The sequence below is a fragment of the Mastomys coucha genome, unplaced genomic scaffold (assembly GCF_008632895.1).
Source record: "Mastomys coucha isolate ucsf_1 unplaced genomic scaffold, UCSF_Mcou_1 pScaffold7, whole genome shotgun sequence".
Lineage (NCBI taxonomy): Eukaryota > Metazoa > Chordata > Mammalia > Rodentia > Muridae > Mastomys > Mastomys coucha.
In genome coordinates, this window is record NW_022196913.1 from 28,708,832 (window position 1) to 28,731,672 (window position 22,841).

A 22,841-nucleotide genomic window follows, 5' to 3' on the forward strand; every position below is an offset into this window, starting at 1 on the left:
CACCATTGCTGCCAGAGCATCTGAGATCACCCCCAGGAGGCGCTCAAGAGACTGTGTTCTCACCTGGAGGGAAGGAGAAGGCTCAGAAAACCCCTGCTTTCCCAGGAGACAGGGAATGATAAATTTGCATGGTGGCTGGGCTTCTCAGTGATGCACCTGTCTGGAGTCCCTCATGAGCTTGAAGGCAACCCTCACCCTCACTCCTGTAGGTACACTCTGCGTTGAATCCCCATCACCCATATAAAAGCTGGGCAATGGAGAGACGAAAGCTGAAGAATGCTTGGAGCTTGCTTGCTGGTCAGCCAGACTATCCTGTCCAGCAAGCAGAGGTAGCTGAGTGAGAGCATTTTCTTAGCGTATGTGCAGCCACAGATTCATTGGCCAGCACTGCAGCAACAACAAGTTTCAATGTGAATGGGTAAGTGAAGCTCACAAGTAGGAAGGAAAGAAGAGTGAGGAGGTTCAGATACCCATATTTGAAGGCAATATATCGAGTGCAACTCTTCAGGGTCTGGAAATATGGTTCGACTGTTAAGAGCAATGGCTGCTCTTGCACAGGACCCAGGTTCGGTTCTCCACAACAGCACGGTGGCTCACAACCATCTATAACTCCAGTTCCAGGGGTTCTCACACCTACTTTGGCCTCTGCAGTCAGGAGGCATACACTCATTTACATAAAATTTAAAAGATGGCTTAACTCAAAGGATTCAAATGTATGAAGGAAAAAAATCACTGAGTTGAGTTCACATAATCAATGTATTTACTCAGCAACTATTTACCACCTACCAAGTGCCACGACGATATCTAGGCCTTTGGAATTCTGTAGTCAACACATTGTGTGGTTGAGTATGAGGCATAGTAGGGTCCCAGGAGCGAAGCCAGCCTGCGGTTGCAGTGTGTAGACAGGTATTCCCATTTCAAGTCACTCCTGTGCCAGCAGACACACCTGCCCTCCCCCAGCCACTGTTGGCTCCTCTGACGCACAGCGGACAGAGGAGCTCAGGGATCAGCTCTGCTCGAATAAATTACCACGCCACAGTGTTCATGCATAAAACATGGTACAGAAGGCTGAGAGAGGCTGGGCCCCAGGGAGCTCAGCCCGGCAGCCGCCTTGGGGCCAGACCCGAGTTAAAGGAAGGGAAGTAAAGGAAAGCTAGAGATAAAATAAGCCAACGGAAACCTCAGACATTAAAAAAGAGAGGGGGGGGGAAGAGCAGCTTTAAAAACCACTCTTTGTAATTTTTATGCGTCTGGACCGACTTCCGGAATTGCTGTGAGACCTTTGGTGGCGTGGTCATGAGGTCTTAGGCCGCTGTTTGGGGACCATGGTGTTGCCTTCGCGATTACACTGGATCAGAAACAGGCCATGGAGGGACAGGATCCGGAGGCGGCGGCTCCACAGTGAGTGTCCCCAGAAGAATGGCCCACTCTTTTGTACCCACCCCTATTTGCTCTACACGCTTGTCCTCTTGTGCTTTCTCTTTCTCGCCTCCCTTGTTCTTCTTGTATCTATTTCCAGGGAACTTTCTATTTTCCAGTCCGGCCTCTCTCTCTCATTTCTTCTCCACAGCCTCATCCCAGTTAGAAGTAACCAGATACAGCTTGCGCAAAGTGGCCGGCAGGGGAGGGCCTCTTTATTCCTCCACCTAGATGGGAAAACACACATTGTTTGTGGTGTTTCATGAACTGATCTACATGTTAAGCTGAGAACAAGAATGGAATGTCTGAATGCAGAAGGTGTGCTGGAAATGGGATTAAATTCAAGGGTCGATGAGTCCTTTTCTTGACAGAGCTGCTGTCATGTGGGTTTTTTTTTTTTTTTCTTCAGTGATCAAACTCACAGGAAGGTTCCTGTTGAGATGGCACGAATTTTGACCAAAAAATGACATTTTAGTGTGAGAATAATTGAAGAAAAAAAAAGCAGTTCAAATATACACCAAGATCATTATTCTCAACAAGTGATAGACAGTTGATAGCCCGGCAGCATCAAGAGACAGGGGACTGTGGGTGGGGAAAAAGAACGGGTCTGTTTTCATGAGGGAGAGAGCCTTTGCTTTCTACCTATCACTGATGAAACTGTGATAGCTTACAGTTGACCTTTGACCCCCTAGCATGCAGTGACAGTAAAGAGCATCAGAGACTGTTGTAGTAAACAAGACACCATGCCTTCCTCAGAAGAGTGCCCACCAGTCAGTCTCATCATATGGTCGTCATATTTTACAACTTCTCAAATACAAGTAAAATTTCAAATGTCAGTGTTGGCGTTTGATTCTTTAAACATAAGCATGAAAATCATCAGCGGTCTGGGATAAAATGGCATACCTATTTACAACCAGCTATTTTATTTGTGTGATGTTGTTCTCATTAGAGCTCTGTCTGATCCTGTTATTTGTATCTAACAGCATGTTGATGGGTGTTAAGAGGCCCTGATGCTGACAGTTATGCTAAGATGGATGGGTGCTTTAGGACAGTGTCAATTACACAGTCACAGCCCCCTAGTTGAGGAGCAAACAGGGCTGGTTGGAGTCTAAATGGCATTCACATACAAGGAAATATTTTGCACTCAGCAAAGTATTTCTTTTTCCTTAGTATAGCTGTAGAAGTCATTAGTATCTTTCAGTGAAGTCTTCCTTGTGATCAAATGAGAGAGAGAGAGAGAGAGAGAGAGAGAGAGAGAGAGAGAGAGAGAGAGAAAGTCACTAAGAATGAAATCCACCTTGCACATGCTTGGCAAGCACTCTACCACTGATCGATAGCCCCAGCTGTTTAGACTAGGAATTTTTGTTTTGTTTTGTTGTTTTGTTTTGCTTTGGTTTCTTTTTGTTTGTTTTTTTTGTATTGCTTCATTCTGTATGTATTGGGATGCAGCTGTAATCTTGCAGGCTTGAGACAATAACACAGCTGGGTGTGGAGGAACGTCACTAGGAAAAGGGAGAGGCTGGACTTGCATGGTTTCACCAGTATGGGTACAAAGTCAGTTTATCCACTAAAAGTTGTGGCGGAAGCCTGCCCTACTCCAGAGAGGATACTTGAATTGTGAAGCTGATTGCTGGGTGCTATGCTGTGATCTGCACACAGTTTTAATATGAAATGCCAGGAGATATTACATCTAAGCTCAATGCTAAGCAGTTACCAGTAAAATAAGTATACATCTACTTATTTTATATAAATACAGCATTACTTATGTAAGTACACATACTTATACAATAAATATATGCTTTTACTGTATGCATCTATACTTACCATATATATATATATATATATATACATATATATATATATATATACACAGACGCTCTTTGGAATAAGTGTCTCAGGAATTCTGTCATTCCTTCAGGATAGTCATGAACCTTGATGTATTATGGTCCTAGAGAGAAGGGCAGAATTGAGCAACATTTTAGGGGATGGATTTTGCAATTTAGGGGAGGTCGGTGCATACTCAAAGGGCTTGAACTAAAGGGGTGAAGAGAGAGGGGTGAGAGCAAGGAGGGGGCTTCTTACTGCCCACACGTGCCTACAAAACTATCCTGAGATGTCGGAACTGCTACAACCTACCTTGGTAACTTCTCTACTCTTCTGTCTGGGAGTCTTTTCTCACAATACAACATCCCTTCCAATTGAAGACTGAAGACTTTCAGTCCTATAGTGCCATTGAGGAAAACATAAGCTAATTAAAGTCAGTTTCCTCCAACATATAAGAGACCTTGAATAGTAGTAAAAGATACATATGCTATGACTACCAGTCCATGCAGACATTACTAATCAATCACATCTCTCTCTCTAGCTCCAAGAGCATCCAAACATCCTTTATTACACGGCACCCAAGGCTACTAGTCTAATTAGTCTTGGCTCATTGGTTGAAACCCGTTTTTATGTCCTATTGCCTCATAAAGTTGATCACCTTAATTAGTTACCTCAGTTTCCACGAGTGAAAAGGCTGGCGCAAATTAGCTGAAGCACCTGCCAATGCATTGGCCCCCAATCCTGAGATCAGCGTGTGGCCATATCATCTATCCAGAAGCAGAATTCAGTTCTGCATAGCAGCAGGTCTGAGGACCTCTCTAAGCAAAGGCTTCCCAGGGTTCCCTGCGCACTCCTCAGGTGCTACCCACCACTTGCCCCTTTGCTTCTTCAAGGTCCCAAGAGTCATTTGTTGCTGACAATCACTCTTTCAATGGGCTTGATTGATCAGGTTAGATTCCAATACCCAACATAACACTCCTTTTGATGAGTTCAGAGCTAGCTGACCAAGCACCTCTCAATGACGTCTCTACAGCCCTTCATCTTCACCTTCTGGCAGAATCTGACCATGGAGGTAAATATCATCATATCCATTCACAGATCTTACCTACGCTAAGAATGAGGAAATTACATAGGGCACGTGTACTCAAGATAAAAATCCTAGGGCTTTCCTAGAATTTTGTTTACCAGGAAACCCAATGTCATTCTTTCCATACAACCTGGAAGGTTTGTTTGGTTTTTTTGTTTTGTTTTGTTTTGTTTTGTTTTGTTTTTTAACTACTGAAGCTTTGATTTACTTTTTTTACATCTTTTTTTGAGAAATTTTAAATATGCAGACAAGCTGATAAATGGTGTCATGCATCCCATATGCCTGTCACTTAAATGCACAATGTTAATAATTTGTCATATTTACTTCATTTATTTCCCAGCTGAAACACTTTAAAATAAATCATAGACATTATAACATGTCAACCCTAAATATTTTGGTAAGTGTGCCCAAATAATGTCATTTTTCAACCTCACCACCTAATAAAATTCATCATGTCCTGACAATATCCAATACATGGTCAGTCCTCAGACCTCCCTGGTAGGAACCTACTCTTGCTGTATGCCACATGGCTGTAAGCCCTAGCAAAGTAGCCTCTGGTTTGGGGACTTGTCTTTGCTAGGTTCCTATTACTATGATGAAGCTCTATGTCCCAAAGCAGCTTGCAGAGTAAAGAGTTTATTTGACTTACAGGTCACACAGGTCATCATTGAGGGAAGCCATGGCTGAAACTCAAGGCAGGAGCCTGGAGACAGGCACTGAGCCATGGAGGATCTCTGCTCACACTGGCTTGCTCCTTGTGGCTTGCTCAGCTTGTTTTCTTAAACAACCCAGGACCACCTGCCCCGAAGAGGCACTGTCCAAAGTGGGCTGGGCCCTTCCACATCAGTCAAGAAAATGCCACACAGTCTTGCCAACAGGCGACCTGATGGAGGTCATTTTCTCAGTCAAGGTTCCCAGAAAACTCTAGCTTGAATCAAGTGGACAGAAAGTAACTAGGACAGGATCCAAACTCTTCAAAGTCATCGGTCATTGTTAGTTAGCTCCAGTTTCTGAAACACATAAAGGGATTTTGGATGGCAGTAAGAAGTGCATAGCTCATGGCTGCCAAGTCAATCCAAACATTGCTAATCAGTGTCTCATGCGCTCCCCACAGGCCACTACTGGCCCAGCCTTAGGCTTAGGTTTGAGTTGAATCAGAACTACAGTCAAGCTGGGGTTGTAGTTCAATAGATGGGGTTGCGTAGCTTACTGGGTTCCATCTCAGCCCTGAAAATTAAAACAAAAATACTGACAAAGTCATCAGCTTGTGGGTAGACTGACTCAGCAGGTAACGGTCCTAGCCACCAAGTCTGACAGCCTGAGTTCAATATCAGGGACTCACGTGGTAGAAGAAGAAAACTAACTCCTGCAAGTTGTTTTCTGACATCCACAAGTGTGCTATGACACACACACATGCACACACAGGCAAATACATACCCACATACATGCACACACACAGGCATGTATGCACACATGCATGCACACACACACACACTCCCAAAATAAGTAAATATAACTAAAACAAACAAACAAAAGGTTTGTTCCTAATGTCTATCTCCCATTGAGTCCTCTTACATTTTCCTTTCACACCCAGAGCCTATAAGGAATATTGTTTTCCAGCCACATGGGAAATGGCAGAACCCAGGAATGAGAATCATAGCATATCATCTTTCTTTGGAGATTTGCCTTTAAAAAAGAGGCCATCTGAGGAAAAAAAAAAAGCCTGGGCTACTACAAAGACCTAAACATATGATACTGAGCAGATATTAGAGGGAGAGCTCTGTACCCTGTGACCCAGACTGAGTCACGGGACTCAGACCTCCCCAGGGCAAGAGGAGTCTACACAGCAATATCAGTGCACCTGTACTTTGCCTGGAGACGGTATCTTTCTGACTCCCAGGCTGTCCTGGAACACACTATGTAGCACAGGCTATCCTCAAGCTCTCAATAATTCTTTTCCCTCCCCCTCCTGAGTTCTGGGGTTACAGGGACAGGCCACCATGCACACTTTGCACCTGGACTTCATAAATGATAACAGTGGTGTTGGGCAGGGCTGAGAATGAGAGTTGGGCACAGGTTGGGCACCCCGAAGCCATTTATTATTGTTGTTGTTATTGTTGTTGTTGTTGACAAGAATGAGATCTAGTTTCAAATCTTTCTCTGCAGTGTAGCTGTTGGCCTAAACCGTGAAATCGTTATTGTAATGATATCAATGGCATGATATTTTGCAAGGGTTAAAAGATGTGAGCTATGTCAAGCATTGAACATAGAGTAGACATATGGCTGTGTCACTATTATGTATGTGTAGGAAGCCTAAGATTGGTGACAGTTGGGTGACAGGGGCTACCATTACAGGGGAATGCCAGGTTGGAGATGGCATCCCTCCTTGGTCAGCTTTGCACCCTCCCCCATCAAATGTATTGCACAGTACCAGGCAGGAGGCGTCACAGACATGTCATAGGAAAGGCACTCGTGGCCTCTCAGGACATGCCACCTGTTCTTCTGGGAAACAGGATGTGTGTCAGCCATCCCCGAAGTAGTGTTAGCTTCTCAGACACATGAATGCAAGCAGGCAGTGGAGCCCACACGGAAACTGGCCGTCCCTTCCTAGAAAGGCAGAGTTTGGATGGAGCACACTACATCTGGTGCTCCATGGGTGACCTCTGTGGGGCCATTCCTGTGTTCCTCCAGAAGCCAGCAATAGCAAAGCTGCTGTGCACTGAGGTGAGGGACACAGACATGTCAGTGACAGTTACTGTGGCTCAGCTGACTTGCCGTGCTTCGTTCATTGGCCATTCTCCTGCCTCAGCATGGTGGCAGTCTTCTTTTGTGGGGAGGATGTTTTTCCATGTGTGTATATGTATATGCATTTGTAGGTATTGAGGGTGTATGCTTACCTTTGCACTCCCATGTAGAAGCCAGAGGCCAATGTTGGGTGTTTTCTTACATCCCTCTCCACCTTATTTTTTGAGATGAGGTCTCTCCTCGAACCTGGCCATTTCAGGCTGACTGGTCAGTAAACACCAGGGATACACTTCTCTCTGTCTTTCACCCCAGCATGGGGATTACAGGTGTACCCTACTATGCCTGGCTTTATGTTGGTCCTAGAGGTCCAAACACAGGTATGCAGATTTGCATGGCAAATACATTACACACTGACCCATCTCCTCAGCCCAAGATGGCAGTGTTCTTGGTGTGGCTGGGTGAGAAGGAGAGCTCAGCGGGTAGAGGTCTGAGTTGGATAGACTAGCCTCTGCACTGTGGCTGGGGTGCAGGCATGAGTGTGAAAGGGGTCCCTTGTCTGTGGCTGTCTGCTCTGTCAGGGAAGAACACACTTTGCTCTTCCCAACCTACACAGGGCACAGGAGCAAGGCCTAAACAAAACCTCTAATAATTCCTTATGTTGTCAGTGATGAGCAGGCCTCCAGGAGATGAAGTGGCCTGGGCAGGAGGAATTGCCTTGACCTAGTGACTCCCCCAGCAGCCTCGGAACCTGGGTCTACTACTATGCCAGATGCTCCTGCTCTCTGGGAGACACAACACCAACTTACAGAGCAACCCAGCTTACTCTTGGCTTCCTGTCTGCTGACCTGCTGCTTGGCAAGACTGGCAGGCAGACACATTGCTTCAGTCACACTCAAGTTTTTCCCCTCACTCCTCCCCTACGGGACTTCATGGGATGTGGCTATGGCTGTGGATTTAGGTCTTTGACATGGAAGGAGACACACACACATCCCAGACCACGGCAGAGGTTGCATGACTGACTTCCTCGATGCTGCTCCCGTGTCTTACTGAGTGCTGACTTCCTGCTGGCTGCTCTGCACCACACACAGGTGCACTCCTCTATTTGTCTGTTTCCTTTGAAGTCAGGAGTTTGGAGATTTGAGGTGAAGTGAGAGAGGGCTTTGCAAGGGGTATGAAAACAATGAGATGAACAGCCCCTCTCGGAGCACTGGGACCTTTAGTTTCCTGCATTCTACCCCAACCATCTATCTGCTCATTTGTTTATCAACAGCCTTTCTAGGGACTGTAGGTAGCTGGGTTCCTGGACCTGCATCACTACCTAGTTCTGTGTCTGATTTTCCAGTAGCTCTGCGTGTTGTAGAGACTATGAGTTTGTTGTTTTGGTTTGATTTACTCTGGTGTAAGAACTCCTTATGTAGATGCAGGCTTCCTATTTTCCTATCAGCATCTTCCAAAATAATTGTCAATGGACAAGCCCTACCCCCTTAACTCTGCCATCCCCAACCCCTACACACACACACACACACACACACACACACACACACACACACACACACCCCAGAGCGAATTGAAGATTGACTCCTGCAGTTGCCTTATGTCCAGTGTCAGCTCCTGCTGCCAAGGAAGACAAAAGCAAAGCAAGCAAACAAAAACCCAATTGGAAACTCGAGAGAGGGGAGATACTTTGAATAATTCAAGGGACCTGTGGGTGAGTGAGTGTTCTTTGTTGTGAACATTGGTCTGCACAGATATTTTCGCTGTCTCCAGCCAAGGCCAGACAAAATGAAGGGTGTGGAGGGGAAAAAGAGGGAGGGAGGCACAAGGCTGCAAGTGAAAGCGGAGGCAAATCAAGCAGAGGTCAGTGGACAGGTGCTTGCTGGGATCCCAGAGCCCTTCACTCTCAGGGTTGGCTACTTGTAACAGGGTTGCATTCATTACTTTTTTCAGGGCTCTGATCGGATACCTTACAAAAAGCAGCTGAAGGGAGAAAGGATTCATGTTGGCTCACAAATTGAAGGGATACAGTCTATCACTCTAAGGAGTAAAGTCGAGAAGAGTGCTTGTACTCGGCTCCCTTTCTGCTTGGTTCAGTCTAGGACCCCAGCCCATAGCGTGGTGACCCCTACATTCAGTGGATAGTCCTTCATTAAACCTCTCTGGAAACACTATCACAGACAAGTGCAGGTGTGTCTCCTAAGAGACTCTAAATCCAATCAAGCCGACGATAAAAATGAACCATTAAGCCATCGAAGAGAAAAGAGACTCAGGAACTGGAAAGCGAGTCACCAGAATGACAACACTCCTGGTTAGAAGCAAAAGGTCACCTGAGCCGTAAAGTTTCTTGGAGACATAAAACTACTATATGAAGCTGGAAGCAAAGGGCTCGTCAGAAAGGCAGCACCTTGAAATCTGTTAGCCTCGCTTCCTGCCACACTGTACCAGTTTTATCAGTGTCTAAGGACTCGCTTTACAGCCTAAGAATATGCTAATTATAGGCACACAAACAAACACAGACATGGTTGTCAAAACTGTAAACGACAAGACTTGCACTAAGATACAAAACCTTTGATTTTGTTTTGATCTGACACAAAGCTAATGTCTTTGTGGCTGTGTAAAAATTAAACAATACGGAAAAAAATAGGAGTTGGGGCTATGAGTGTAGCTTAGTGGTGGTCATGTGATTAGCATATAGGAGACCCAGGATCCAATCCCCAACCAGGAAGGGATTTGTGCCCCACCCCCAGCCCCCAGCACATAGAGCACAGTGCTCTCATTTCCTTTTTTAAATATTCAAAATTCTTTTCATATCATATTCATACCACATCTTGAAACTTTCTCTTTCAGTTGAGAACATAGCTTAAGCCCCTCTTCAAGTTCATGGATAGATACTTTTCTCATTGCTATGACCAAACCACCCAGCTATGCTCAGCTGCCCTCCCCGACATCACTCCAAAGATCATGTGGCTGTTGAAAAGGTCAGGGTAGTCTGCAGAGGGTGGTGTGGATCTACTATCAGAAAACTACTGCTCCTAAACTCTTTCCCCTCCTCACATGAAAACATTTGGGAACTCCATTTCCAGTTGCTGAGGAGCAGTTGTCCTGGCTCCTGTCTTCTCAGGTACTGGAGATGTCTCTGTGCTTGGGAACGGGTCTCTTGGCACCTGTTTCCATCACCAAATAGAGTGGAGAGAAGTGTCAATGTTAGTCAGCTCTCCACTACGGTAACAAATACCTTTGGTAAGCCATTGAGTAGAGAGAAAGATTTACTGTGGCTCACAGTGTTGGAAACTACAACGCAGGGTTGGCTGGCATCCTCTTGCTTTGTGCTGTTGAGGGGCTGGGGGAGCATAGCCTGGGTAAAAACAGGAATGAGAAGGGGCTGAGAATCTGGGCACGGTGATACATGCTTGGAATCCCAGTCACTTGGGAAGTGGAAGCTCAAGGATCCAGAGCTTAAAGTTATCCTTCGCAATATAATGAGTTTGGGGCCAGCCTGGACTATAGGATACTCAGTCTCAGGGGTAGCTTGATGTCCTATATACCTCTTCCAGGGCTTTTCCCCAACTATGAAAGTACCTTTCAGCAAGCCCTTTCCCCGGGTTCTACCATCTCCCTGCACTACCAACCCAGCAGACCGAACTGTTGACTTTTAGGAAATCTTTACGAACCAAAAACTATAGCAGCTAAGAGCTGAGCTTTGGAGAGCCAGCCAGGGCAAGGCAAGGGAAATGAGGGGCGTCTGCTCACTCTTGAGATGCTGCTGCCCAAGCTTTGTGCCCTACAGTTGTTAAAGATCTATTGTCCTGTTCCTTATGTGCATGCAGTGTGTACTGATCAAAGATCCCACCCTCTCCCATCCCACCCCCACCCTTCACAATCTCAAGTAATCAGGATTCTATTTCCAGGTGGACTTTTGTAGCATTTGTAAGTGCGAAAGGACATGCAGTACTTGTATTTTTAGGTCTTGCTTATTTTAATGACTTCTAGCCCCCTGCATTTCATAGCATATGACAAGATCTCATTTTTCTTTGTGGCTGGATAATATTCCACTGTACACACACACACCTAACTTTAATTTGTCCTTTCATCTGTTGATTAGGCTGAGTCTATCATTTGGCTCTTTTGAGCTGCAATGTGATAATGAGCATGCAGTATTTCCTTGCTAGGTTGAGAGAACCTGGTTTTAGTGGTTTCAAAGTTGTAGATGCTTGCAAGCTTAAACATTTCTCTATGTGCCATCTAACTTTTGATGCTTGCACACTGAAACACTTCTCTATGTGCCATCTAACCTTTGTGACAGTTTTTTAATTTTTCAGCCCTTGTCCATGAGGTATTACTACACAGAGCAAAATTCACTTTTGAGTTGCAGCCCTGAGAACTGACAAAACATCTGTGGTCACAACAGGAAAGATCTGGGCTCTCTGCCCTGCCCTCTGTACTCTGTGGCCTTTAGCATCAGCCTGTCTTCAGATCACTCCTCAGCCAATGGTCTGCTTTCCTGTGTGATAGTTCTGCCTTTGTTTCATGGCTGGATTAGTACTATCTGTATTTTACAACATTTATACCTTATTAGGTAGAGCGAGAATATTGGATATGTCTTATACTGAATTAGATAGAGTAGATATATTTAATATGTGCAGGTAGTAATATCTGTAATCCAAAGAGCACAGCTAGCCAGGTACTGTCATAGTAAAATACCCGACATCTAGGCACCTCCATTCTACTTCTGGTTCTGGTTCTGTCTAGAGGGAGCTGTGGGCAGGACAATGACTAAATGTCCCTAGAGTCCCACCACCCTTCACAGATATTGTGTGGCCATCATTGAGACACATCGAGATGTTTCAATTAATTAGCAGCAAATTACTGTGCTTCAGAATGTATTGGACTTGACTCCACGTGCATTTTTCCATTTGACGTGATGTAGTTACAGAGCAGTGCAGGAGTCAGCTATGTAGCCTGGAGCAGGGCTGGCAGAAAGGCAGAGGGGAAGAGGAGCTGAGGCCAGAGGCTGCAAAGCAGGAAGAGGCATCCTGTACAGGAGGCTGACCTAGCCCTGAGCATCGTGGACACACCTGGGCTGCAGAGTGACTTCCCCCTCCATTTTCCCTCCTAAATTCCTGCTAGGATCCATCCTATGTTCTCGTTTTAAGCAGTTACAGCCTGCACCCAGAACAAAGAGCACAAGAATACCATGATTTCCTGAGGAAAGCTTGAAGCTAAGCAAATCTTTGCCTCTGATCCAGTGCTCAAGTGAGCAGTCTGGCATTGTTAGAGATGCCCAGAGGACATCTCTATTTGCTTCTGCTATGAAAACAAAGTCATCTGTTTTTTAAGATGTGAGACACAATCTTCAGGATGGGATACACAGTTTTTCTCTTTCCACAGCAGCACCTGCTTTTGCATTGCACAAGAAGGTAGGAGGAGGCTGTGAGCACACAGGTCAGAGCCCTCATCCACTCCCTGCTCTGACTCTAGGCCTCTGTGGGACACCAGCCAGGGGCCTCACCCACTTGACACAGCCAACACATGTTCTCTTAGCTACAGCTAGAACTAAACTGGATGGTTAGTTTTAATTTTTGTTGTTGTTGTTTGTTTGTTTTTGTTTTTTAAGACAAGGTTTCTCTGTATAGCCCTGGCTGTCCTGGAACTCACTCTGTAGACCAGGCTGGCCTTGAACTCAGAAATCGGCCTGTCTCTGCCTCCCAAGTGCTGGATTAAAGGTGTGCGCCACTACCACCCACCTAACCTTTTTCTCTTAAGCTTCCTTTTGTTGAGGTATTTTATTACAAGACAGTCATGAAACTAAAACACGTGTCTATTTCTCCTTTGGTCACTTCCTCTCTCCTGCACCTGCTGGCTCTCATATTTACCTGTTCCCTCCCAGTCCTGGATACCCACCTTCATAATCTTTCTGTCCTTCCTTCTGCATGGGCTTATCGTGTTTTCCCCACCAGTTCTTGACACCAGTGTGGACCTAATGTGTCAACCTGAAAAAATAATTAAAACTTGCTATCTCTAGCCTTCATGTGTGAACTCACAGATTACAAAGCTGGAAGTCTTGCTTGGCTGCAGCACCTCACTTTTCCTCATGTGAAAACTGAGATAATCAATTTTAACTAATTAATTAAGGGCCCCACCTGCCACTCACTGGTGGAGTCCAAGAGCCCTCTATTTTTGACTAGCGGTGGTCCTTTAGGAAGCGTGTGGAGGACGGGACTGCCTGTGAGCAGGACAGGGCTGGGTAGTGTTGTCTGCCTCAGGTAACTAACCATTCAGACACTGAGAACAGCACAGGGAAGACTGGCCACCCGTTGAAGTCACTTCAGAGCATCTAGTCTGAGGCCTGAGAATTCTTTTAGTATGAGGGGGCTAGGTCCACTGAGGACATGGTCACTCAGCAACTCGGGCTGGGCTCGGCTGGTGCTTCCTCCTTCGCTCAGAGAGCCATCTGTGTGAGCTGGGAGCAGGTGGGAAGGCTCAATCTCAATGGAGCCAGTTTACCAGGGTCTCTGGCTAAGCTACTTCTTGTGCCATGGAACCACCACTTCTAAGATCTGCAGAGGCCCAAGCCTCACATTGAGCAAGGCCCCCTGCTCAGTGTCTAATACTGCATCTGAGCTCATGAGCCCTCCGTGCTCAAGGGCTCGTACCTAATGTCCTTCTTGTAGCTTAACCAAGGATGTGGTGACTAACTTCCTTCACAGCAGATAACCCAGAACCCTTTCTTCTCTGATATGTTGGGGGAAATGGAAACCATAGCATAGTTGTCTATACTTACTTATGCCCTGGACCCCTACTCTCCCCAGGTAAGCCTTCCTTTCCAACTTTGGAGTTATTTGCAATTTACCCATGAACTCCACCCCTTTGAGACCTAGAGCAGGCTGCGGGCTGCTTGGTTCTGAATCCTGATACTTCACATCACTTCTCTGGGCTTCTGATGCCTTGCCAACTTAGCCAAGCACCTGGACTCTACCCAACACCGTAAGTCCTTGCATGAAGATAAGGCACAAGGAAATAGTTTGTCAGAGCTATTCAATTTTTTTTTTTTTTTTTTTTTTTTTTTTTTTTTTTTTTTTTTGGTTTTTCGAGACAGGGTTTCTCTGTATAGCCCTGGCTGTCCTGGAACTCACTCTGTAGACCAGGCTGGCCTCGAACTCAGAAATCCACCTGCCTCTGCCTCCCAAGTGCTGGGATTAAAGGCGTGTGCCACCACCGCCCGGCTTCAAATTCTTTTTAAACCTTCTACGTCAAAAGTCAAATATGGGCTGGCAGGTTGCTCAGTGGTTAGAGATGCTTGCTGGCAAGCTTGACAACCTGAGTTTGAACCCTGGGACCTGAGGGACTAGGTCATAGTTAGGGTTACTACTGCTGAGATGCAATACCATGACCAAGGCAACTTATAGAAGAAAGTGTTGCATTGGGGTTTACTTACAGTTTCAGAAAGTTAGTCTATGGTCATCATGGTGGGGAGCATGGCAGCGAGCAGGCAGGCATGGTGTGGAAGCAGTAGCTAAGAGCTTACATCCTGATCCTCAAGCAGGAGGCACAGAGAGAGAGACTGGACCTGTCTTGGGTTTCTGAAACCTCAAAGCCCACCCCCAGGGACATACCTCCTCCAACAGGCCACATCCTACTCCAGCAAGGCTATGCCTCCTAATAATGCTCAAGGATTTCCACTAACTGGGAACCAAGCATTCGGACATGAGCCTATGGGACCATTCTCATTCAAACCACTACAGACTAGGAGTTTGATGCCTGATAGACAGATAGGGAGAGGGGCTGTGACTAAGGAAGTAAGAAGGATAAGTCAACTTCCAAGATGGTGGCTTCTTCCTAGCTTCAGAGACCAGAGACCAAAACCTGGTAGCTTAAAACAAAGGGCTAGCAGGCTTTTCCTCCAGCCAGTGGGGTCAGCCTGCTGAAGGACTGGTCAGACAAGTTCAAAGCCAGATGTTTACACCAAAGTTGTGGCCTTCTCAGCTACCCTGTCTTTTATTCAAACTGACCATCCCTAAATTAGGGAAGAAGGGCCCATCTCTTAAACCCCAGCCCTGGATGAGAGACTGGATCTGAGGCTCCCCAGTGTCCCTTCTGCTTTGCAGAGAGGTTCTTTCCCTCTGTGTCTGCTGTAGCTGTGAGTTTCCTTACCACGATAAACATCTTTCTTCAACCTCTGACTCTGTCTGCTGTTCTCCGCGGTGTTGGCAATATCTCCACCTTTACTTACTGTATTCAAGACTAGTCCTGCCTTTTAATTCTTTATCTTGCAGAGAAAACCAATCAGTTCAAGACCCCTGGCCCCTGAGGGAGAATCAACTCTTACAGATTGTCCTCTAACCTTCATCCATGCACAGTGACACACACACACACACACACACACACACACTCATGCACACACTCACATACGCATAATACACAAGCTGAAAGAAAAAGAGGAAGTGTTTAATGAAACTGGCCTCCTTAACTCTGGTCTCCTGGAGATTCAAATCTTTATTGTCTCCTCCCCCTTCTAGCCTTCAGCTCCTTTTCTCTAGGTCTCAGCCTCTAGATCCAGTCCCCAGCCTCTAGTCCCCAGCTTCTAGCCCCCAGCCTCCACCTCTAACCTTTAGCTCAGCCTCTAGGTTCCAGCCACTAGCCTCTAGCCCCTAACCTCTCACCCCAGAATCCACCCCCTAGTCTAGAGCTTCCTGCTTCCAGTCCTGACCTTTAACCTCTATCTCCCTCTTCCGGCCCTCCGGTCCTGGCCTGCAATCTCCAGTTCCCAGCCTCCAACCTCTTGACTCTCGCCATTTTCATTTCAGAGGCAGTCTTGTTCCATACCCTCAAAATTTTCCTCTCTCTGTATTTTTTTTTTCCTATTTGAAATTTGACGGAGCCTCTTGTTTAAGATGAGGTCCACTTTGAAAATCACTGTGTGACGATTCATATCGTGGAATTCATACAAATGAGCTTTTGAGAAGTATGCATTTTTTTTTTTTACTTTAAAAGATGTAGAGCAAAAAGAGAAGACAATTGTACAGCAACTAACATAGCATAATGAGTATTGGAGAGATTCTTGAGATTCTCATTTCGAAGGAAAACCAAGGATTCACCGTGACTGCCTCTCTGGTTGCCATGCTCAATTTCCAAGTCCTCGTGAACACTCATGTCGGCAAGCTGCCTTCCGTCCTTTCTTTCTTCTTCTTTTCATTCTGTTTTGGTTTGTTTTTATGAGATAAAGCCTCACTCTGTGTCGTTGGCTGGTCTAGACCTCGCCGTGCAGCCTGGGTTGACCTAAATCTTAAGATAGTTTTCTTGCTTGAGCCTCTTGGACACCAGTGTTCCACACCTAGCCCTGCTGCTGGTTTTCACTTGCTTAGCACAGATATGCTCTAGACCACCCATGTGCATTTTTATCATAAGCCTTACCAAGGGAAGGCCAACCCTGTCTTCTCCGAATATGGAAAATGTATACCAGCTTGGAATCCCACTAGCAATGAAGGAGTGTTCCTCTATCTCCACAACCTTGTCAGCATCAACTGTCACCTGAGTTTTTTATCCTGGCCATTCTGACTGGTGTGAGGTGGAATCTCAGGGTTGTTTTGATTTGTATTTCCCTGATGACTAAGGATGTTGAACATTTCTTTAGGTGCTTCTCAGCCATTCGGTATTCGTCAGTTGAGAATCCTTTGTTTAGCTCTGTACCCCATTTTTAATAGGGTATTTGGTTCTCTGGAGTCTAACTTCTTGAGTTCTTTGTATATATTGGATATTTGCCCTCTATTGGATATATGATTGGTAAAGATCTTTTCCCAGTCTGTTGGTTGCTGTTTTGTCCTATTGACAGTGTCCTTTGCCTTACAGAAGCTTTGCAATGGGAATCCTTCCCATATTCAATCACCAAGCCCAGACACTATTGTGGATGCCAGCAAGTGCTGGCTGACAGGAGCCTGATATAGCTGTCTCCTGAGAGACTCTGCCAGTGCCCAACTAATACAGAAGTAGAGGCTCACAGCCATCCATTGGACTGAGAACAGGGTCCTCATTGAAAGAGCTAGAGAAAGGACCCAAGGAGCTGAAGGGGATTATAGCCCCTTAGGACGAACAACAATATGAACTAACTAGTACCCTCAGAGCTCCCAGGGACTAAACCACCAACCAAAAAATACACATAGTGGGACTCATGGCTCCAGCAGCATATGTAGCAGAGGATGGCCTAGTCCGTCATCAGTAGGAGGAGAGGCCCTTGGCCCTGTGAAGGTTCTATGCCCCAGTGTAGGGGAATGTCAGGGCCAGGAAGCAGGAGAGGGTGGGTTGGTAAGCAGGGGGCCGGGGGAAACAGGGTTGTTTTTTTTTTAAGGGAAACCGGGAAAGGGGATATATCATTTGAAATGTAAATAAAGAAAATAGCTAATAAAAAAAAAAGAAAAAGAAGGCAAACATGTAGCTATGCAAATATCTAACAAAAGGACCCCCATCACCACTTTCAACAAATGAAGTAAAATAATGCCCCTCTCTTCTGTACACAGTAGCCTGAAATTAAAGCTTTTATGGAGTTCCGAGTGGTTTTGTTCCGTCTTTAACTTGTAAGTAACAATCATTTATAGAACTATCTTGCTGAGCAAAAGGCTTTCAAAAGTGGCTCCCTTGGGGCTGGAGAGATAGCTGGGCTGTTAAGAGCTCTTCTGGCTGCTCCTCCAGGACCAAGGCTTGTCTCCCAACACCTATACGGAAGCTCAAACCATCTGTAATTCCAGTCCCAGAAGGGACAATGCTCTCTTCTGGCCTCCACAGGCCACATGGTACACAGACCTGCATGCAGGCAAAAATGGCTCATGTGTGGGCTGGGGATGTAACTGCTTCCTTTGATAGAGTAGTTGTCAGCATGTGTGAGGTCCTGGGTTCGATCTCAGCACTGTATAAACTGGGCATGTTGGTTGGTATATGTCTATAATATAGCATACCAGGAAATGAAGGAAAGATCAAGAGTTAGATGTTGTCCTCAGCTATATAGAGAATTGAAGGCTGGCCCTGGTTACACGAAACAAACAAAACAAAAACAAAACAAAAAAAACCAAACTTGTTATTTAGAAAAACCAAGTATCCCTGTGGCTTTTAATCCCACACAAGAAAAGATGACTACACTTAACAATTTGTTTCCTCAACCGTGGCACTGAGGGCAAACGTAGCATCATTTGGAAACCCAGAAGCCCATGGATTGAACCAACACTTTAAAACCCACCCCTGCTTCAGCCTCCTACAAGTCTGACTTTTGACCCTTAAGAAACACAACTTCCCACTTGCCTGAACTCTCTAAAGGACCACAGGAATGGGAATGGCTGACAGTCAAAACCCAATGTTTCCAAAGCCAGGAGGAGTCCATGGATTGCCTGCTCCCAGGCTGTCCTTTGGATGGTTTAATTTGCATAGTCTTATGTCCAGGGTCCAGCCTCTGCTTTAATTTATTTTTAGAATAGTGAAACTCTGTTTTCCAGCTCAGACATTCAGGTTAAGACATAGCGATCTTTTGCTTTGACCTCCCAAGGAAGAGGGGAGCTGGTAGGGTGGGTGGGGGATGAACTCTCTTCTCTGTTCTCCTTTTGTGTTTTTCTTGTTTGGGGACAGCAATGCAAGGGAGACCTTCAACTCCTGATCCTTTGGCGTCCGACTCTCAAGTTCTGGGATGACATGCATGTACCACCATGCCAGGTTCATCTTGACAGGAGCCCCACTGTCAGTATCCTTAGTGCCCCACCTTTTCCAGAACATTCTTGTTCAGTAGAGAATTTCTATAGAAACCTCAAGTACTATCTCCAAGTAGAAGAAAATGTAAATGCCAAGGGCATTTCTTTCCATTTCTTTGTCTAGAACAGTCGTAACGTTAAATAAATAGAAGCTTTTAAATTGCTTTCTCCCTGACTGTACCTTAATCAGATTTTGCAACTACTACCAGCCCCAGGAACACTAGGATCTGTGAATGGGGATGGCCAGGAGGCCCTGAGCACTTCCTGTTATAATGCTACTCACTACCATCCCCAACACACACACTGCACACACACACATACACACACACACACACACACACACACATACATACACACCACACACAAATACAACACACACATACACAACACACATACCACAAACATATAAACACCACACACATACACACACACATACACAACACACATACCACAAACATATAAACACCACACATACACACACACAAACACACACATACACACCACACACAAATACAACACACACACATATACAACACACATACCACAAACACATAAACACCACATACACACACACACACATACATACACACACACACACACACACACATACACACATACCCCTCCATCCCTCTTCCTGATCAAGATCTAACCTCATGGAGATCTTACTACTAATTAAAAATTATTAGGGATACAAGTAAAAGAAGAAGTTAAACAACTTGTGAAGAAAAAATTAGCATAGACTAGAATATGAGAACTTTTACAGACCAGTGGCCAATTCTACTTAAGAAATAGTGTGGAAATGCAATCAAGCAATGTTGAAGGAGATCTAGCAATGAATATAATGTACAAAATCTAATTTTGTTTTCATGGTAACTATTATGAATCCTCACTGGGTTCACTTCAGCTAAAAATTTTTAAAGCTATCTCTAGATTTAGGATTTTCCAAGGCTGTATTTCACTTTATTCTTTAAATGTAAAAACATTGGTGTGAGGGCCAGATCGAGAGGGCTGGAGCAAGAGAGAGAAGGGAAGGAGGGGGGAAACACGTGATGTGAGGAGACAAGACCCGTGATGGACAAGTACAAGATTCTGTAATCATTCTGGGTAGTGGCCACAAGGTGGCGCCACAGTGGTATTTCACAAACCTAACAAGGAGCATAGCAATCAAGGGAAATTGATGTCATCCCTAAATACACAAATGCAATATAATAGCTTCCCTGTGTGCTATAGGAACTTTAGTCACAGACTTATACTTTCCAATGACTCTCATACTTCTATGTTGAAGCAGAAATATGAGTTCTAAAGATTCTGTGACTTCCAAACCTCACAGAGAAGAGTTCTAACGTTTACAGAACTTTTAGATTTTCTTGTTTATTTATTATTTACTTATTCACTGTCCATCCTGATAGCAGCCCCCTCTCCTCCAAGTCTCACCCTTACAAATCCCTCCTCCCGTTACCCTTGCCCATTCTCAGAGAAGGGGAACCTAGCATATCTGTCTCCTAAGAGGCTTCATCCAGCAGCAGATGGACACACAGATGCAGAGACACACAGCCAAACATCAGGCAGAGCTTGTGAAAGAATTGGGGACAGGATTGAGGGGTCCAGAGGAGCCAAGGACACTACAAGAAGACCTACAAAGTCAGCTAACTTGGGTCCATGGGGGCTCACAGAGACTGAACCATCAACCATGCAGGGACTGGACCTAGGCCCCCGACCCATTTGGAGCAGATGTGCATGCAGCTTAATCTTCATATGTGTCCCCTAACAGTTGCACAGGGGGATGTCTCTGACTGTTGCCTGTCCTTGGCTCCCCTTCCCCTACCTGGACTGCCTGGTTGGGCTTCAGTGGGAGAAGACGTGCTTAGTCCCACTGGGACTGGATGTCCCAGGGCAGGCAAGGTGGTAACTTTTAGATTTTCTATTGGTTCTTGCATGCCCATCAGTGGCTTGATAAAACTCACTGAGCTCATACAGTGGTGTTCATTTCAACAGATCCCAGCTCTCAGGAGTTGGCTATGTGGAAACTCTTCACATTGGAATAACACCGGAGAACAAATAATGGCTGACAGGGAAGTCATGCCCAGGTGACGTGGTGTGGAGGGAATTTTGTGAAAGAAGGGCATCTGAAGACATCTTGAGAAAGGACTTGATAGCTACCAGAGGAGAAAGCGATGGAGCATCTCAAATGCTCGCACTTGAACAGGCAGCGGGTTAGGGAGCAGGGGCAGACACCGTTAAGAGACTGTGCACACAGATGCCTTCCATTCGCTCTCCAGCACAGAAGAAAACTGGGTGTGGTGTCAGAACCTGAAGTTCCAGCATTGCAGAGGTGGATCAGATGCTCAAGGTCACCCTTGGCTGCAGAGCAAGTTTAAGAATAGCTTGAACTTCATTAAGACCCTGTCTCAAAAACAAAACAACAATAATACAAACAGGGTCGATGTAACACAGTGGAGAACGGAACCCGAGACAAGCGTCAGAGCTTTATGCTCTGCCTAGAAATGGCTGGTGTCTTTCCCTCTAACACTGTGCCAGCCCCTATGTTCTGCCTCCACATGTGACAGCTGGCTGGATTTCCTTTCCATTCTCCTCCTGAAGCAGGCCCTCTTAGTCCTTTCCCTGCACCATATGCATTTACCAAGTCCAACTGTAATACCCAGGCATACACAATGCAGGTACCTCTCTCCCTGGGTTTTTTGTTTGTTTGTTTGTTTGTATGTTTGCTTGTTTGTTTTGAGACAGGGTTTCTCTGTATAGCCCTGGCTGGAACTCACTCTGTAGACCAGGCTGGTCTCAGAAATCCGCCTGCCTTTGCCTCCCAAGTGCTGGGATTAAAGGTGTGCACCACCACAGCCTGGCTCTCCCTAGGTTTTATAACTTGTTTTAGACATCCAAAATTAAAACTGGAATTAAAAAGTTTTGGCTAATCCCAAGACAGAAAAACAGAACTGAGGAGCTGGGGTCTATAACTTTGGAGTATCTAGACTCAAATATTTATGGTCTAGAGAGAAATAGGATGAATCCACTGTTAACCAACAGACATAAGACTTTGATTTTCCAGTTGCTTGTGACGTTGGCTCCGTCTCTAGGTACGGAATGTTCCCAGCTTCAAGAAGACCTTGTCATTGAACAACCGGTGCTTTATGTACCCTCCTTCCTCTCAGGTGTTTGAGTGCCAATTAAGTCTTGCTGTGGAGCAGTCACCGCCACCGCTAATGTCACAAAAATGGAACTTGAGGCTAATTTTGCTTCTCATGAATAGGGTCCCTGTGGTTTCATTTCAAGCCTAATGGAAGGGACAGGCTCCAGCCTTCCCCTTTGCTGTAACTTGCTGAGATTCACCTTCAGGAATTTAGCTACCATTCCCGGTGAATTATTCGCCTGTGTGGGTTTGTTGTCGCTGTTGTTTTCACATATGAATTCCATTCTATTGTTGATACTCCACTCCTCAGGAACTCACAGAGTGGGTGATGACTTACTGCTTACTTTTAGACTTTCACGTTCCAAGGAAGGCCTCCTAGCCGTGTTCAACCTCACTTCCTGCTGTGGTGGGCTTCCTTCCGGCTCCACCATATTCCCCTTCAATGTATGAGAGCAATACCCCAAACCTCTGTGGGGAACTACAGAAAACATTTTGGGGAGAAGTAATGATACGGGCTATTGTTATTTTGCAATCAGACGCTGCTGTTTGGTATCAGTTTCCCAGGGCATGAAGGAAAAATGAGAATTTGGTGACAGTGATAGAGCTAGAAATACTGCCTAACCCAGGGCTTGGGTGTCCTGTGGAACCACACTGGGGTCGCAAACACTCTACCTTCTGAGCACACGGATGAGCCAGCTCTACCCTCCACAGCCCATCCCGTTGGGAAGATTGTGTTGTTTCAGAAGCTGGTGTGTGTGTGTGTGTGTGTGTGTGTGTGTGTGTGTGTGTGTGTGTGTGTGTCTGTTGCCATGACAACCCAGCAGCTTTTGGTTCAAGGCTTCTTAGCCAAAGCGTAAATGTACTCTTGAAGTGATGCTTGTCAGAATTTGCCAGACTA

The 22,841-nt window shown here is 45.5% G+C and overlaps 1 protein-coding gene across 4 annotated transcripts in view; it reads left to right on the plus strand.

Annotated features, from left to right (window-relative positions):
• The first annotated feature begins 1,065 nt into the window (after positions 1 to 1,065).
• Ripor2 (RHO family interacting cell polarization regulator 2) overlaps positions 1,066 to 22,841 on the plus strand; it is a 225,438-nt gene continuing 203,662 nt past the window's right edge. For 2 of the 4 annotated variants that reach the window (XM_031359119.1, XM_031359125.1), the window contains exon 1: positions 1,068 to 1,401. In XM_031359119.1, coding sequence (XP_031214979.1) covers positions 1,326 to 1,401 — 76 coding nt within the window. In that variant the 5' untranslated portion in view covers positions 1,068 to 1,325. Of the gene's footprint in view, positions 1,402 to 22,841 lie in introns of all 4 variants that reach the window. The other 2 variants (XM_031359124.1, XM_031359122.1) reach the window with 2 other exon arrangements.